The 17,761-nt window shown below is 40.6% G+C and overlaps 1 protein-coding gene across 1 annotated transcript in view; it reads right to left on the bottom strand.

Annotated features, from left to right (window-relative positions):
• Positions 1-17,761, bottom strand: part of LOC122643527 (starch synthase 3, chloroplastic/amyloplastic-like) — a 114,926-nt gene that overhangs the window by 25,675 nt on the left and 71,490 nt on the right. The window contains exon 11 of the mRNA XM_043837144.1: positions 11,174-11,302. Coding sequence (XP_043693079.1) covers positions 11,174-11,302 — 129 coding nt within the window. The remainder of the gene's footprint in view (positions 1-11,173; positions 11,303-17,761) is intronic.

Below are 17,761 nucleotides of genomic sequence, written 5' to 3'. Positions count from 1 at the left end.
TTCTTCTACATTGAAGATTTTTGTCTTGTATTTGATGAAGGCTAGTGGGATCGGTGTTTGATCCGATTGACACCTTACGGTAAGCCCGGGTAGTTCTTTTGAAGCTCTCCTTCAAATTCTTTGAAGATCTCCTTCAATTTCAAAATCAAGACTTAAGAATTATTCAAGATCCTCTAACCAACTGAGCTGCCCTTGCAACAACAGTAAGTTTGAATCATCCCATACCCATTCTTCTCCTAATCCTCCAAACCATCCTGAAACCCTAATTTTCCCACCCATCTCTTGAAACCATCCCATCTCCTAAAATTCTTAACGAACCATTCAGCTAACACCACCTTCACATAACTAGATCAAGTATTCTCCTGCCCAATTGGAATACTTGAACCAAGCTGTTTTCCCATTACCCCATTCAAACCACCACATCCCACCTATTTCTGGAGATCATCCCATTACCCAAATTCTTCACAAACCAATCCAACCAGAAACACACCATACCTGAATTGAATTTCATTCCCTACACTCAGAATAATCGATCCAAATCCTAGCCCCAAATTTCACTAAAAAACCTATTTTTAACCTAGCCAATTTACCTATTCATAACATATCTTAGTTTACTGGCTCCTATTTGGTCTTCTACCAATTTAGGACTACATTAATCTAACTCCAATATGCTCAAAATACATGTCAATTGGTTTATTAGTTGGAAAACCAAGCTCTTGAAGAAAAGACTTTAACCACATCAACTCAGCTACAGTATGATCCATAGCTCTATACTCAGCTTCAACACTAGACCCCGCCACTGTAGTTTGTTTCTTACTCCTACAAGTGATAAGGTTACCACCAACAGATGTATAGTAACTAGGGTTAGACCTCCTATCACCTTTAACACTAGCCCAGTCAGCATCAGAGTAGCCAACAACCTTAACATGTCCACGATGTTTGTAATAGAGATCCTTTCTTGCAGTACCCTTAAGATTCGTAAAATACGAAATATAACATTCCAATGAACCAACTTAGTTGTCTCCATGAATTAGCTAATAATACCCACTACAAATTATATGTATGGCCAAGTCACTGTGAGATAAATAAGCTTACCAACCTTCGATATTGATGCAACAACAACCATAACCGTATCCCAACTAAATGGGGTCGGCTACATGGATCCGATACAGGCTATGACAATAGTAGAAAAATAAGAGAAGTAAAAAAGAAGAAAAAAGGAGTAAAGGCAGTAAAAGGAAAATAAGTAAAGGAAGAAGTCAAAGCAGTAGTCAAAGCAGCATCCTAGGAACATCCTCCTACAAGGGGTCGGTTACATGGGTCCTTGTCCTCCAAACAACTCTATCTGAGGTCATACTAGGATCGAGCCCTACTACATGCATATCCTTTCTTAACACTTCTCCAATAGTCATTTTAGGCCTGCCCCTACCTCTTTTAGCTCCGTCAAACTGAATCTGGTCACTCCATCTAACTAGTGCATCCAGGGGTCTCCATTGGACATGACCATACCACCTCAAGCGGCTCTCACGGAGTTTGTCTTGGATTGGTGCAACTCCCAAATCGGTTCTAATATAATCATTTCTTATTCTATCTCTCCTGGTCTTGCCGCACATCCTCCTTAACATCCTCATCTCCGCTACACTCATCTTATCTATATTACTCTTCTTAACTGCCCAACATTCCGCCCCATATGTCATAGCTGGTCTTATTACTGTCCTGTAGAATTTCCCCTTAAGCTTAACTGGCATACATTTGTCACATAACACTCCCGATGCACCTCACCACTTCATCCATCATACCTCTCGCTCCTCAAGTTTCACCACTTCATCATCTCTCCTGGTTTAACTGAAGTTACACATCATATATTCTGTCTTTGTTTTGCTTAACTTAAAACCTTTTGATTCCAAACTTGATCTCCATAACTCCCGTTTCGCATTAATCCCTTCCACTGTCTCATCAATCAAAACAATATCATCAGCGAATAACATACACCAAGGGACCTCATCTTGGATGTGCCTAATTAGATCATCCATGATGAGTGCAAACAAATAAGGGCTTAGAGTTGATCCTTGGTGTAACCCAATTGTAATTGGGAATTCATTACTTTGGCCCTCTGCAGTTCTGACACTCGTCACTACGCCCTCATACATGTCCTTAATTATATCCACATAGTTACTTGAGCTCCCTCTCTTCCCTAGAACATGCCAAATGAGCTCTCTAAGGACTCTGTCATAGGCCTTTTCTAAGTCGATAAAGATCATATAGAGGTTCCTTTTGTAAGTCCTAAAAATTTCTATAAGCCTCCTTAGAAGGTAAATAGCTTCTGTCGTGGATCTCCCTGGCATAAAACCAAATTGGTTCTCTGATATATCAGTTTCTCTTCTTAGGTGGGCTTCAATGATTTTTTCCCAAAGTTTCATGGTATGGCTCATTAGTTTTATGCCTCTATAATTATTACAGTTTTGGATATCACCTTTATTCTTATAAATTGGAACTACAGTGCTTCTCCTCCAATCATCTGGCATTTTCTTTGTACTCAAAATCTTGTTAAAAAGCTTGGTTAGCCAAGATACCCCTCGTACTCCTAAGCTCTTCCACACTTCAATTGGGATCTCATCCGGTCCCGGTGTTTTGCCTACCTTCATCTTTCGTAGGGCCTCTTTAACTTCGACCTCACCAACTCGTTGTAGGTGTCCATGACGTGTGTTGGCTACATGACTACTCCTTTCCACTTCCAGCTCCATCCTATCAGTCAAGGTAGCTCCATTTAGTAGGTTATAAAAATAGTCACCCCATCTCTCCATAATGTCCCCATCCCATATTAGTACTCTCCCATCCTCGTTCTTAATGCATCTAACATGGTCCAAATCTCTGCTCTTCCTTTCTCTTATTTTAGCTATTCAATAAATCGCATTTCCCCTTCCTTTGTATTAAGTTTTTCATAAAGGTCATCATATTTCTTCTCTCTTGCTTTCCCCACAACCTTCGATATTGATGCTTGTTTGCAAACTCTTTACCATCACATGTTGCAAGCTTCTAATGAGGATCCATAGGAGTATCAACAGGTTTAGAGGCTAATGTACCAGTCTCAAACAGAAAATCAAGCACATATTTTCTCTTTAAAAAAAATACCCTTTATACTCTGAAAAAACTCAATACCCAGAAAATACCGGAGAATACCCAAATCTTTCATTTGAAAGTGTTGCTGCAAATAAAATTTGACATGTTCAATTCCAGACAAATCATTACCAGAAATGATAATAACATCACATAAACCACCAAAACAATCACCCTAGAATCTTAGCACTGTGTAAAACCACAAGAAGTAACAATCTTGCTAAACTTATCAAACCAAGCTTGTAGAGACTGTTTCAAACCATAAATTACCTTGTGAAGTCTGCATACCTTCCTTCATCCTCCCTAAGCAACAAATCCAGGAGGTTGCTCCATATAAATTTCCTCAAGCAAATCACCATTTAAAAAAAAAAAACTCCCTTGATGTCAAGCTAATACAAGGGACAATTAAGATTAACATCAAGGAGATAAGTACAGGAACAAAATGTAGACAGGCAATGGGAGAAAATGTATCGCAGTAGTCAACATCATATGTCTGTGTATAGCCCTTAGCCACCAAAGCAAGCTTTAAGCCACTCAACAGATCCATCAGGGTCATACTTAATAGTATACACCCAATGACACTTCACAAGATCCATACTTGAAGGTAAATCAACCAGAGTCCATGTTTGGCGACTTAGCAAGGCGTCCATTTCCACATCCATAGCTGATTTCCACCCAAAATGAGATGACGCCTCTTGATAGATTTTAAGAACAGAATTGACGGATAAAGACAAGGAAAAGCCATAAAGAGAATATGAAAGATGTGAGATGGAAACAAATTAATCTACGAGATAAGCAACCAAAGACCGTTGAATGAAATAAGAACATATACCCTTACGAAGGGCAACTGCTAAGTTAGCGGTTGAAGACAAAGGAGCAAGATCTGCAGATAAAGAATCGGATTATGCGGAGGGCAGTAGAGGAGCAGCAGAAACTGGTGTAGATGGCTTGGGATGGTGCTGATACACATGCAGTCGTGGTGATCTTGATGTAGATGGAAAATCTATAAGAGGAAGCAAAGCAGGAACAAGAGGAGAATTGATAGGCTAAGTTACCGAAACGCAATCCTCAACAGAGAAAAATGGAGTACTTTCAAAGGAGGTAACATCAACACTAACAACTATCGTCGAGTAAGGGGATCATAATAGCGATACTCCTTTTAATTCGAGAGTATCCAAGAAAGTTACTTGACAACTCGAGGAGAGAATTTATAAATTCCAGGTCTTAAATCATGGACAAAACAAGTACAATAAAAACTTGAGGTGGCAAAGGAAACAACACAGAGGTAGGAAAAACAAGAGACATAGGGGACTGATTTTTAAGAACAGATGAGGGCATTCAATTAATCAGGTATAACGCAATTAAAAAATAATCCCTTAAAAAAATCTTACGAACATTGAAGGAATCAATAAGGAGCGAGCAATCTCTAGCTAATGCCGATTTTTCCATTCAACCATACCGTTCTACTGAAGGGTATAAAAACAGCTAGTATGGTGAATAATACCATGCTCATAACCAAGGTTGTAAATATCATTCCGTCTCCACCGATACGTATCGTATCTTTAAGGTACCGATACGATACGGTAGTGATACAATACCTAAAAAAAATTTGGTATTAGTACATGAAAGAAATCTTATCTGTATGATAGACTCAAATATCAGAATGAATTACAAGAAATAATGATAGACTCCTAAAAATGTCACGAAAAGGAAAAGAGGTACAATGATGCTTGCCGAGCTCACAAGTTTCACACTCAATACGAAAAACAGACTTGCAACTAGGACCACCTGTTGAAACTTGGAGAGCGATACATGTGCTAACTGATAATGCCAATGAAAAAAGGAAACACTAATAGAAGAAGTAGACGTAGCCATAGAAGATGATGCATCATCAAGATAGTAGAGACCATCCTTCTCATGCCCTCCACCAATCTTCTTTCTTGCTTGAAGATCTTGAAAGGCACAATAAGAAGGAAAAAAATGTACCAGAACAATTTAGAGTTTTGGTAATTTGTCTTACAAGAATAAAAAAATGACTTATAAAGAGAAGATTTAACGGTAATTGATGTACATGAAGGACAGAGACAAGACAAGGATGAAGTAAGAGAGAACATATTATAGCCAGAAACAGGGATAGAAGAACCATTCGCGAGGGTAACTCGAGATGAATGACTAGCTTTATGGAAAGAGAACACATTGGACTTACTAGTCATATGAGAGGAAGCCCTAGAATTAATAACCATAGAGGTAGGAGATGAAGAAGTAGCGCAACAATACTTGTATGGGCTAGAGTAGTAGTAGATGAGGAAGTGGACACGTTTCAGTAACTGAGTGACCCATACTTGTTATGGCATCTAGACGATCCTAAACGTTGGAGGAGAAAAAAAACAAAGCGAAACCAATAATAAGGCTCCTAGACGATGCCTTGACAACTATGGAGTAACCATATCATCACGAGAAAAGGACGCTGATTAACCACCTCCAGATGAAGAAGCAAGATTAATTTCATTAGATGACACCATGCCAGAACTCCATGTAGTCACTAAAGTATTGGTAAGTTGTTGTACCCACTGAAGTTTGCCATACTTAACCCAGTAGTGATCAACAATATGATTGATCTTGCCACAGTGCAAACAATACCCAAGTCTTGGTCAGTTTGTTGCCCTTTACCTCCAATACCACGTCCTCAACCTTTCCCTGAACCACGACCTCTTCCAGGATATGCAAAGCCTCGACTGCCAGCAACAAAGGAAGAGTTGTCCTTATAAAAGAGAGGGGGCACAATATGTTGAATTGACAAAAGGCATCATTCATGGAAGCATAGTTCAAAATCTCGCGAAATCTCGATCGAGATTTCGAGAATTTTGACCCCCTCGAAACGAAATGACCCCTCGAATAAAAAAAATACAAAATTTCAATCGAAATTCTCGAGATTTCGAGATATTTCGAGATTTTTTCAAAATCTCGCGAGATTTCAAAAATCTCGAGAAAATGCTTTATATAAAATACCATCTCTCTGACTTAGTGTATGTGCATTATAATTTGAGGTTGAAGATGCAACACATACGCATGGGACAAGAGGGTATCAGGGAAAATATCGATCTCGCCGACATTTTCCAGGTGGAGTCAGATGATGAAGATCCTATTGTTGATTGGGTGAGGGATAGAAGTGAGCCAGTGTTAGATCAACCTGGAGGTAGACCTGACCCCATGATCGCTGAACACATAGAAGCTGATGTGGATGACTTCATGGCTGCAGAGGGTGAGGTACATGCACGGGACGCGTCACCCATACTGTTCCAGTCTACTGGTGGTGTTGATGAGGAGGATGAAGATTGGTCTATGTCATCTGGTGGAGATGGTGGTGGTGGAGATGGTGGAGATGGTGATGATGGAGTTGATGATGAAGGTAATGATGGACGTGATGATGATGGTGATGGTGGTCAAGCATATGAGGGAACTCGAGTCCCGTTTGTGGTATAAGAGCAGCAAGAGGCAATCCATGCCCCCACCGGCCCCACACCAGCCACACGGCCCGCATCGTCCACCTCGACCTACTCGAGAAAGCAACGTGGCCAGTCCCGTCCTGGTGGTCGTGGTAGTGGTACTAGTAGGCGGTGAGCTTATGGACATTGATGCCCTATCTGGTTCTGGATGAGTATTGGCGATAGAGACATGGATCGAGTGGGCATTTCCGTGCCCCATCTTTTCATGTAGACAACAGTCCATCTCAGCCAATCGAGCATGGTTCATCTCATTCACATCCATGTGGCGAAGGGCATTCAGGCGTACCCTTGGAGGGCGACCTATATCTTCTCCATCCATTCCCGATTTGAGAGTATGACTCCCACTCACAAGGATATAGTGGATCGTCTTTTGTGGATGACTTCTTTTCCTACACTGGCTACCCAACCCACCAGCCGCAGCCGTACAACCCGTACATGCTTCCAGAGCCGTCATATGACTCATATCATAGTGGATTAGTGGGTAGTACTTCTTCATAGTTTGGTGACCTATATCCTAGGATAGGTTACCTTCAGCATGTTGATGATGCAGTTTACATGGCCACTGTGGATGACTACACTCGCTTCTTCTCCCAGACTATGACGTGGCATGCATTTGTCCTACAGTCGGAGAGCAATACACGTCGGCTCCAGCGGACCATGAGTGGGGTTGATCCTGGACGGTGGAGTAGCTATTATTAGCAAATTTGTAAACATTTGAGATGAATGATGACTAGTTGACTACTTGACTTGTAGCCTTGTAGGGGACAATTGGGGATATTGACATATTGTGATTTGGAATGTTTGATATCATCTTTTTAAATCTTAACTCTTAAGTTGTTATTTGTTAACTTGTTATTGACTTGATGTCTTATGTACTTAATATTATGATTTATGACTTAACTTATGAGTCATTATGTTTCCAACTTAGTTCCAAGTCAATTTACTTGTTTAATGTACAATGTGTATGTGTAAATGTGTAATTAACTAAGTTATACATTAGGGTTCGACCGTACGTTGCCAATCAATGGTGCACATCCAAAACACCATTTTGGGTGACTATTTTTGCAATTTGAACATTTAAATGTGTTTATATAGCCTAAAATAGGGTTTCCATGAAGTTTCAGGCCTTAACTTGGCCTAAAACCCACCGAAATGACCTATCGAAACATACCAGAAAAAATACAATATTTCGACCGAAATTTCGAATATTTCGGATATTTCGGTCAGCTCGAAATACCGAAACGAAACGAGTTCTCGAACACTGCATGGAAGGAACTCTTTCACCAGTAAGAATTTGACTTTAATAGGCTGCAGATCAGAATTCAAACTAGATAAATAGTTTGCTACTTGAAACTCTGCACATTAAGTCTGCAACAAGTCCAAGTCAGGGGTAAGGGGCTGGTAGACATTAAGTTCTTACCAAATACCCATGAGGGTATTGTAGTACTCACCCACAGACCTATCACCTTGCTTGAAAGAGAAGATTTACTCATAGAGATCATATACACAAGGCATATTTTATCTTGGGAAAAACTCTCTTTCAATCATCCCAAACACCCTTAGCTGTAGAAGTATACATAACATTTGCAACGAGACGGATCCATACTATTCTACAACCCCAAAAAGTCAAGTATTATTCTCATGCATCCACTCCTTATGATCTATAGAGTCAGCAGAGGAAAGTTCTGAAATCAAATATTTCAATTTTCCTCTCGATGGTTTCAGAGGGAAGTTCTGAAACCATTGAGCTTAACAGCAGTAATTTGCACATTCACAGAATCCACAAAGGATTTTGAATCACCAATTGAATCAGAGAATATATAACAGTAGCACCAAATCAATCACAACAGCAGAAGAAAGAGTACAACCAATAAAACCTTAATAAATCAGCAACAATGTGATGTATAAATAGGCGGCAAACTGAGAATCAACTACACAACTAACAGCAGGTCTAAGGATATCCCCAACAAGCAAAACCGTAGGTATTAATAAGAACCAGAATTAGAGAAATTGAATAGCAATTGATCAGTACCTCAGATAAGGCCCAAACTCAGGTGGAGTGTAGGGCTAGAATAGTAGTTTAAATCCCCAAAAGCTGGGAGTAATCTGATGGCTGTATAGGTGACAATAATGGATGATCAGAAATTAGAAACTTGGAACAGAATCTAAGAACTAACAATAATAACCAACTTACTGATCTGATCAGGACCAAACTTGGATTGATGGAAGAGTCTAGTCAATAGGGATAAACCCTAAAGGGTTTTTGACAAATGCCCCCCCTGAAAATGCCTATTTGTCCAAATGCCCCCCTACAACTTTTCTAATTGCAAACTCCCCCCTACTTTCAAAATATTGTAGCACTTTGGTCCCTGCCGTTAATTTGGGAAGTTAGATGTTAGTTTTAAGGAATCTAATGACCAAAATGCCCTTCTGCTAATAACCCATTAAATTAAAGAATAAAATGACCAAAATGACCAAAATGCCCTTATCTTCCCCAAATCGATTAGGATTGAAACTGAAAATTTTTTCCCCAAATTGGTGTTTGAACCCATCTGGAAAGCAAGCGATCAGATGAACCAGAGGTACCTCTTGAAGCTGCTTCTGCTTGCCCCGGAATCTATGGGAAAGGAGCTTATCCTGTTGTTGGATTCAAATTACCTCTCGAAGAATTGAAGATTGAATTGTTCAAAGAAAATTTGGCTGTGCTTGGACTATGTGCTCCAGGGGGACGTGGGAAGTCGACATTAGCTGCAATGCTTTGCCGAGACGAACAAGTTAGGCGTAAGACATTAACTCCATAAAGTTTTTTTCCCCGCTGTTATCTGTCGCCTTCTTTCTACTGCTAAATTTCAATTGGATCTAGAACTTATCTTGTTTATAAAAAATGAAATGGGTAGAACACCATCTGACGAAGGAAGAACAGCATTTCCTACTAACCTGGTGCAAACTCTGTTCTTTGTCGTTCTCACAGACCACAAAAACTAGTCCTGCAAGGCTGCTACACTTTGTAACCCATGCCAGATGAAGACCCATGGATTAGCATTTTGAAGTTAAAATTAATCAATAGAATCCCATCTAGACTTCCTCATCTTTTAATTGCCAATGCTATCAAAATTTTGTTATCTCCGATTTTATTAAGAGATTTGTCTACTTTCTTATACTCTGCTTGGTACAGGCAGATTCAAGGATAATATATTCTTTGTAACTGTTTCAATGACGCCCACCTTAAGGATCCCACAAAGACTACTTGAAGAGATTGGTGGTGGGGTGCCAGGGTCCGACCTGAGTGAAGAAGATGCAACTAAGCAATTTCATCACCTTCTGAAGTAGAGAAAATCAGAGCCACTATAGTTGGTTTTAGATGATGTTATACGAAATCCTCCTCACCTGCTCAACCCAAACTCCTAAATCCGTGGGCCCTTCTTCCTACTGTAATATTGGGGAAAAAATCTCTTGCTTTCCAGATGGGTTCAAACCTAACCAATTTGGGGAAATTTTTTTCAGTTTCAACCCTAATAGATTTGGGGAAGATGAGGGCATTTTGGTCATTTTATTCTTTAATTTTGATGGGTTATTATCAGAAGGGCATTTTGGTCATTAGATTCCTTAAAACTAACATTTAACGTCCCAAATTAACGGCAGGGACCAAAGTGCTACAATGTTTTGAAAGTAGGGGGAATTTGCAATTAGAAAAGTTGTAGGGGGGCATTTGGACAAATGGGCATTTTCAGGGGGGGCATTTGTCAAAAACCCAACCCTAAAATATCTCAGGCAACCAATGGTTAGATGTAGAGATACATCCAATCTTCGGTTGCAGCAAAAAGGCATAAAACAGGGTAGCCACAAGTCAGGTTTGTCCCCAAAATATGTTATGAACAGAAACAACAGGGTATATCAACAGCGCACCATGTATGTATCAATCTTCATCATCATAACTCAAAAGAAACCCTAGTTTTTCATATTCTACCAACTAGGGTTTCGCAGAAATCAAAACAGCATAAGTTGCTGCACACCACAACAGAAGAAAGCCCAAATGGGACTCTCAAAACGAGGAGAAGAATCGCACCTACTGGTTGTTCAATGCTCTGATACCATGTAACAGTTTCAGATCTAGAACAACCAGAAGTAATAACTAGAAGAAGAAGTAGACAAAGGATGAAACAAAAGAGGAGAAGAAAAGAGAATAGAGAGAAGTGTGGCTACCGACTGGCTGACAGCCTGACCTCAACAGTCACAAAACTTTGATGAGAGTTTTCACATCAATTCCTTCATTTCCATGATTAGGTAGATTTGTACAAGATTTTCAATTTATGGATCTTCTGTTCATGCACTTCAACCCACCATGCTCTCATTATAAGTTTTAAGTTTTGTTAAGGCAAATTCCATTTCTCAGAAGACTTTGTTCTGTCACTCTGTATGCTACTACACGTCCAATTTGACCAAAACATTGTACAGTTTTATCCAATGGACCAGAACAAAATAGAAGGGAATTTAACGATGGATCAGATGTTTAGGAATTCATACCAGAACATGTATTCCAAACTACTTACAGGAATAAACTTATCATTGTACGGATCCCAGATATCTGGATCAATTCCATTTAAAATACCATGGAATTTGTGGAGATGAGGAGCAATCACTGAATTTCCTGAAACCTCTTTTGAATAAGTGTGGGATACCTGCAGAGTAGCTTAAAAAGATGAGTGCATTATAATGATTACTAGATCAAAGAAATCATCATAGAAATCCTCAATGTGGCGAATGCATGTCATTAATCGCACAAACCACTTCTTATGTCCGAGTTTTTAACGAGACATTGAATAGGTTAAGGGCAGAAAAGTTCAAAATTCTACTTCCACAAAACATCAAGTACATATTGCCAATCGACTCAACAAAGCCCTGTCTAAACCGTTTGGGACAAATATATCCAAAATTTCTTAAACTAAAATATGGAGTACCTTGTATATAGACCTCCTATTGTAAAATTTGGCATCTGTTTAAACAACTGGAAGAAATAGATGATATATACTAATCAATAAACATCCAAACAACCATGTAAAGAACTCATATTGTCTGCTGCCAAACATTTCATGCCTTCACATTCCTGGAACAATGCCCGGACGGGGTGGGACTGGGAAATATTCTTTTGCCATTTTTGGGTCCACTTAGAAAAAAATTGAAGAGTAGGGCGTACCCAGTGCATGAGGCTCCCACCATTGCGGGGTCTGGGGAGGGTCATAATGTATGCAGCCTTACCCCTGTTTTCGCAGAGAGAATGTTTCCAGAGAAACAATTAAAGAGTAAATAGGAGAAAAAGGCTGCAAGATTAATTGGTGTTCCTGGTTTTTATATTCTGGATAATCTAAAACCTAAACGGTATGGCCATCAGTGGCATATTGGAATCGGTTTATAACCTTTTCAACTAGTTACGGAATTAAGTTTCATCAGGTCCATTTTCAATTGTCAATTTGTGCAAGCATGGTACCTGTTAAGAGTTGTCGATTAGAGTTTACAGGGTTTCTGGGGGTGTTTTAGTCTTATTTATATTTCTAGTTTATTTTATTGTCTTAAGGGTATTTTGGGCAGTTTACTTGTAATTCATTAATTAAGGTTATAAATAAGACTGCCCCCTCTCACGATTTACTTACACAGAAATCGTGAGGGAGTTTATTGCTCTCAATCGATCTCTCTCTTCTCTTCTTCTCTTCTCCACCTTCTTCTTTGTTCTTCACAGCTGGTCAGAACTAGGGCTATATTTTGTTACATGGTATCAGAGCACTAATTCTGATCAACAGAATTTTCGTTTGTTGCTGTTTTGAAGGCCTCTCCTTCATCTTGCTCTCTTAGCGTGGTCTACAGCAACCAGATGCTGTACCTTCCTGTTTGAACCCTAGTCATACCCTAATGAAGGACTAGGGCTCCCTGTTTTACTGAAGAATGATTGTGCCTTTTGTGGCTGGTGCTGTTCGAGTTTCTGCTGCATGAAGTGATCGATTCTCAAAACCCTGTAATTTGTGACAATATTATTTGACCTAATGGCTGATTCTAAGCCTCCCACGGACAATTTTAATATTCAGATTACTACAATCAAGCTGAATGGTGCCTCCAACTATCTGCTTTGGTCTCAAGCTTTTGAAGTTTATGTTACTGCTCACCGGAAGATGTCTTATCTCACTATGACACCGCCAGCATCTACTGATGCAAAATATGATGATTGGAAGGCAGAAAATGCGACCCTTCTTTGCTGGCTTTGGAATAGCATGGAGCCATCCATCGCCTCTAATGTTATGTTTCATAAAACTGCCAAGGGTGTTTGGGAAGAACTCAAGGAAAGCTATTCTCAAGATACTAATCTGTCTCGCATTTATGATCTGTATGAGAAAATTTTCTCTTTCAAGCAAGAAGGAAAGTCCCTTGGCGAATACTATAGTTCACTGAAGGGAATGTAGGAAGAACTTAATGTGTACCAGCCTATCTCCACCGATGCCTCTGTAATTAAATCCCAACGATCAGAGTTTTTGGTTGCTAAGTTTCTCTCTGGATTGGATCCTGATCTTCAATCCGTCAAAAGCCAATTATTGACTGGGGAGAAGATTCCATCTATGAATGAAGCATATTGTCGGATCCAGAGAGTTGTTTCTCCTTCGGTGGTGAAGTCTGATCCAGCTCCTATCTCCAAGGATAATTCTGCCCTCTTCATCTCTACTGGAGGACGTGGTCGTGGTGGTGGTACCTCTTCTCGAGGTCGTGGTCGTGGGGCTCGTCATGGTGGTCATGGTAGTCGTGGGGCTGTTTCAAATTCTGCTGGTACCCCCTCTGGTGATGGTGGCTCTCGATGGTGTACTCATTGTGGTCGTCCTAACCACACTGTTGAAAAATGTTGGCTGAAACATGGCAAACCACAATGGGCACGTGAACAATTTGCTAACGCTGCAGTCTCTGATGGAGCGGCTGATCCTGTGCCACCTTCTGACACTACTTATGGGTCTTCAACTGATGGTGGTAGTTCCTCCAATGACCTGGTTTCTCAACTATTACAACGAGTGCAGCAACTTGAGGCATCCTCCTCTACATCTACAGCTGTTCTTGCCCACTCAGGTACATCTACTGCATGTTTCGCCTCCTCATCTTCTCCGTGGGTCATTGACTCCGGTGCCTCTTCTCACATGACTGGTAAGCCCAATATATTTTCATCTTTTACACAGTCCACTGTCCCATCTCGGATTTCTATTGCCGATGGGTCCTTTATACCGGTTACTGGTCATGGGGACATCCCCTTATCTTCTGACCTTTCCTTGTCTAATGTTCTTCATGTACCTAAGCTTCCTCTTAATCTTCTCTCTGTTAGTCAATTAACTAAGACCTTGAATTGTTCTATAACTTTTCATCCTTCTCATTGTGTCTTTCAGGATCTTGCAACAAGGACGACGATTGGTCGAGGACATGAGAAGGGTGGCCTCTATTACTTTGATTTGGCATCTCCTCCTACGGCAGCGGTTGCTACTTCTTCTAGCACTTCTCCTTTACATTGGCACTATCAGCTAGGACATCCTTCTTTATCCAAGCTGCGCCTTCTTGTTCCTAGCTGCAAATCTGTCTCCCGCATTAAGTGTGAAGCTTGTGAGCTTGGCAAACATCATTGTACTGTTTTTCCTTTGAGTCCAGAGTCTAGGAGTACTACTTTATTTCAGTTAGTCCATTCAGATATTTGGGGCCCTTGTAGGGTCAAGAGTCGGTTGGGTTTTTATTATTTTGTTAGTTTTATTGATGATCATTCTCGTATGACATGGTTGTACCTCTTGAAGGATAGATCTGAATTTATTTATATTTTCAAACAATTTTATAATGAAATTCGTGTTCAATTTGGTGTTCATTTGAAAATTTTGCATACTGACAATGCCCTAGAGATAATTCAACGTGAGGTTTCCTCCTTTTGTTCTGACAATGGCATCATTCATCAAACTAGTTGCTCTTACACACCTCAACAAAATGGTGTGGCAGAGCGCAAAAACCGCCATTTGTTAGACATTACTGGGTCCTTGATGTTTCATATGCATGTTCCTAAACTCTATTGGGCTGATGCACTTTAACCGATTGTTTCTTGATTAATCGTATGCCTTCTTCTGTTCTTAATGATCAAATTCCATTTAATATTGTTTTTCCTAATCGAGCTGTTTTTTCTCTTCCCCCTCGTGTATTTGGTTGCCAATGTTTTGTTCATGTGCTTCGCCCTGGTCTTGATAAACTATCTCCTAGGGCAGTCAAGTGTTTGTTTCTTGGTTATTCTCGTACCCAAAGGGGTTATAGGTGTTTTGATCCCATCTCTCGCCAACAGTTTATTTCCGCTGATGTTACATTCTTCGAAAACTCTCCTTATTTTGCTGCTTCTTCCATTGGTGTGGATCCTATTCTTGATACTGGTGGGGTTGATCGTATTGTGGCTGAACATGTTCCTCCTCCTATCCCATTGGTTGTAAATCCTGGTCCCACGCAGGTGAAGGTCTACGCGCGTCGTACCCAACAGCAGCCACTGCCACTGCTAAATCCACCTATTGAGGCTGCCTCTCCACCGCCACCAGCTGACTCCTTGCCTGCGGATCCCATTTTAGACGTTGATGATCTCCCTATTGCCCAAAGGAAAGGTACTCGCACTTGCACTCAGACCCCTCTTTACCCATTGGCCAATTATGTTTCTGTTTCCCATCTCCCACTTCATCATCGTGTTTTTGTTGTTGCTTTACATTCTACTTTTGTTCCCCACTCTTATACGCTTGCCTTATCCCACCTTGGGTGGAAAATTGCTATGGATGTGGAGATGGATGCCTTGGTCTCTCGTAAGACTTGGTCGTTGGTTGATCTACCGCCTGGTAAGGATCTTGTTAAGTGTCGTTGGGTGTACACGGTTAAGTACAATCCAGATGGCACTGTGGAGCGACTCAAGGCCCGTTTGGTTGCCAAGGGGTTTACACAGACCTATGGGGTCGACTGCTTCGAGACTTTCTCTCCTGTTGCGAGGTTGAATTCTGTTCGCATTTTGCTTTCCTTGGCTGTCAATCGTGATTGGCCTCTCTATCAAATGGATGTGAAGAATGCCTTCTTATATGGTGATCTACAGGAGGAGGTGTACATGGAGCAACCTCCTGGTTATGTTGCTCAGGGGGAGGATAGTGTTCGGGTTTGCCGCCTTTATAAGGCCATTTATGGACTGAAACAGTCTCCCCGTGCGTGGTTTGATAAATTTAGCAGTGTTATGGCTGGTTGTGGGTTCTCTCAGTGTTATTCTGATCACTCTATCTTTGTTAGACGTCAGGGGTCTAACGTGGTCATCTTATCAGTTTATGTTGATGACATTATTGTTACTGGTAATGACGCTTCTGGGATTGCACAGGTGAAGACATATTTGCATAATAATTTTCAAATCAAGGATTTGGGTAGCCTTAGGTACTTTCTTGGTATTGAGGTTGTTCGCAGTTCTCGAGGTCTTAGCCTGTCCTAGAGGAAGTATGTACTTGATTTACTTGATGAGACAGGAATGTTGAGTTGCAAACCTATTGATACTCCTATGGATCCACATGTCAAGTTTGGTACTTCTGATGATAAGGAACTTAGTGACCCACATCAGTACCGACGCCTGGTCGGTAAACTTATTTACCTCACTGTTACTCGTCCCGATATCTCCTTTGCTGTGGGTGTAGTTAGTCAGTTCATGCAAACACCTAAGCAAGTACATTGGGATGCTGCTTGTCGTATTTTACGCTATCTCAAGGGTGCTCCAGGTAAGGGGCTGGTTTACTGTCGCCATGGTCACACCAGTATTATTGGATTCTCTGATGCTGATTGGGCTGGTTCTGATGGCGATAGAAGATCGACTACAGGTTATTGTACCTTCTTTGGAGGTAATTTGGTTACTTGGAAGAGCAAGAAACAGACCACCGTTGCTCGTTCCAGTGCTGAGGCTGAGTACAGAGCTATGGCTCATACAGCTGCAGAGTTGATGTGGGTTCGTTCTTTTGCTCGTAAGCTTGGTTATTCTAGTGATCAGCCCATGGAGATGTACTGTGATAACCAAGCTGCCATTTATATTGCCAACAACCCTGTTTTTCATGAACGAACCAAACACATTGAAGTTGACTGTCATTTTGTTCAAGATGCTGTTCAGAAGAAGCTAATTACTACTCCCTTTGTTCGTTCCCAGTTTCAGCTTGGAGATATGTTTACGAAGGCTTTGTTTCGACCTCAGTTCTTGAGTGGTTGTTCCAAGCTGGATCTTGGTGATGTCTACGCTCCAGCTTGAGGGGGAGTGTTAAGAGTTGTCGATTAGAGTTTACAGGGTTTCTGGGGGTGTTTTAGTCTTATTTATATTTCTAGTTTATTTCATTGTCTTAAGGGTATTTTGGGCAGTTTACTTGTAATTCATTAATTAAGGTTATAAATAATACTGCCCCCTCTCACGATTTACTTACACAAAAATCGTGAGGGAGTTTATTGCTCTCAATCGATCTCTCTCTTCTCTCTCTTCTCTTCTCCATCTTCTTCTTCTTCTTCTTCTTCTTCTTCTTCTTTGTTCTTCACAGCTGGTCAGAACTAGGGCTATATTTTGTTACAGTACCAAATTATCCTGGGGCATTCTAATCAAAGAAGTCCCAAGGGCAAAGTTAAAGTAGGGAAACCAATTTTGTTCAAGCATGGCACAAAGTTGTACTATTTCTTTTCAACTGCTAACTTGTTGCCAGTTTGGAGTTATAGTATTATACATTTCTTTCTTATTGATGACTTATACCCATACTCCTCCAAAGAAATGAAGTTTCAGGTGCTTAGTTTATTTAGGATAATAAACCAAAGGGGGAGTTTGTTTATGTCATACGGTAAGTGGTAGCATTAGGATTGCCCCTCCCCCTCTCTCTACAGGGGTTAGCAAGTTACTGAAACGTCTCTTAACTATGTGCATCCTAGACTGGCAATCAGGCAACAAACTCCCGGTATGGGACTGTTTAAAACTTTACCATCTATGCATCAGTCCTACACTTTACTATCAAAGCATCATTATGGCTCAGGACATGATAAACTTAGAAGAAGTGCCATATATATAAACTTGGTGTTATAGAGATGAGGGAGGATGTTGAGACGGATGTGTGAGA

This window comes from Telopea speciosissima, chromosome 10 (assembly GCF_018873765.1).
Source record: "Telopea speciosissima isolate NSW1024214 ecotype Mountain lineage chromosome 10, Tspe_v1, whole genome shotgun sequence".
Classification (NCBI taxonomy): Eukaryota; Viridiplantae; Streptophyta; class Magnoliopsida; order Proteales; family Proteaceae; genus Telopea; species Telopea speciosissima.
The sequence above is the reverse complement of the archived record's forward strand: the minus strand, read 5'-3'. Positions and strand labels throughout refer to the sequence as shown.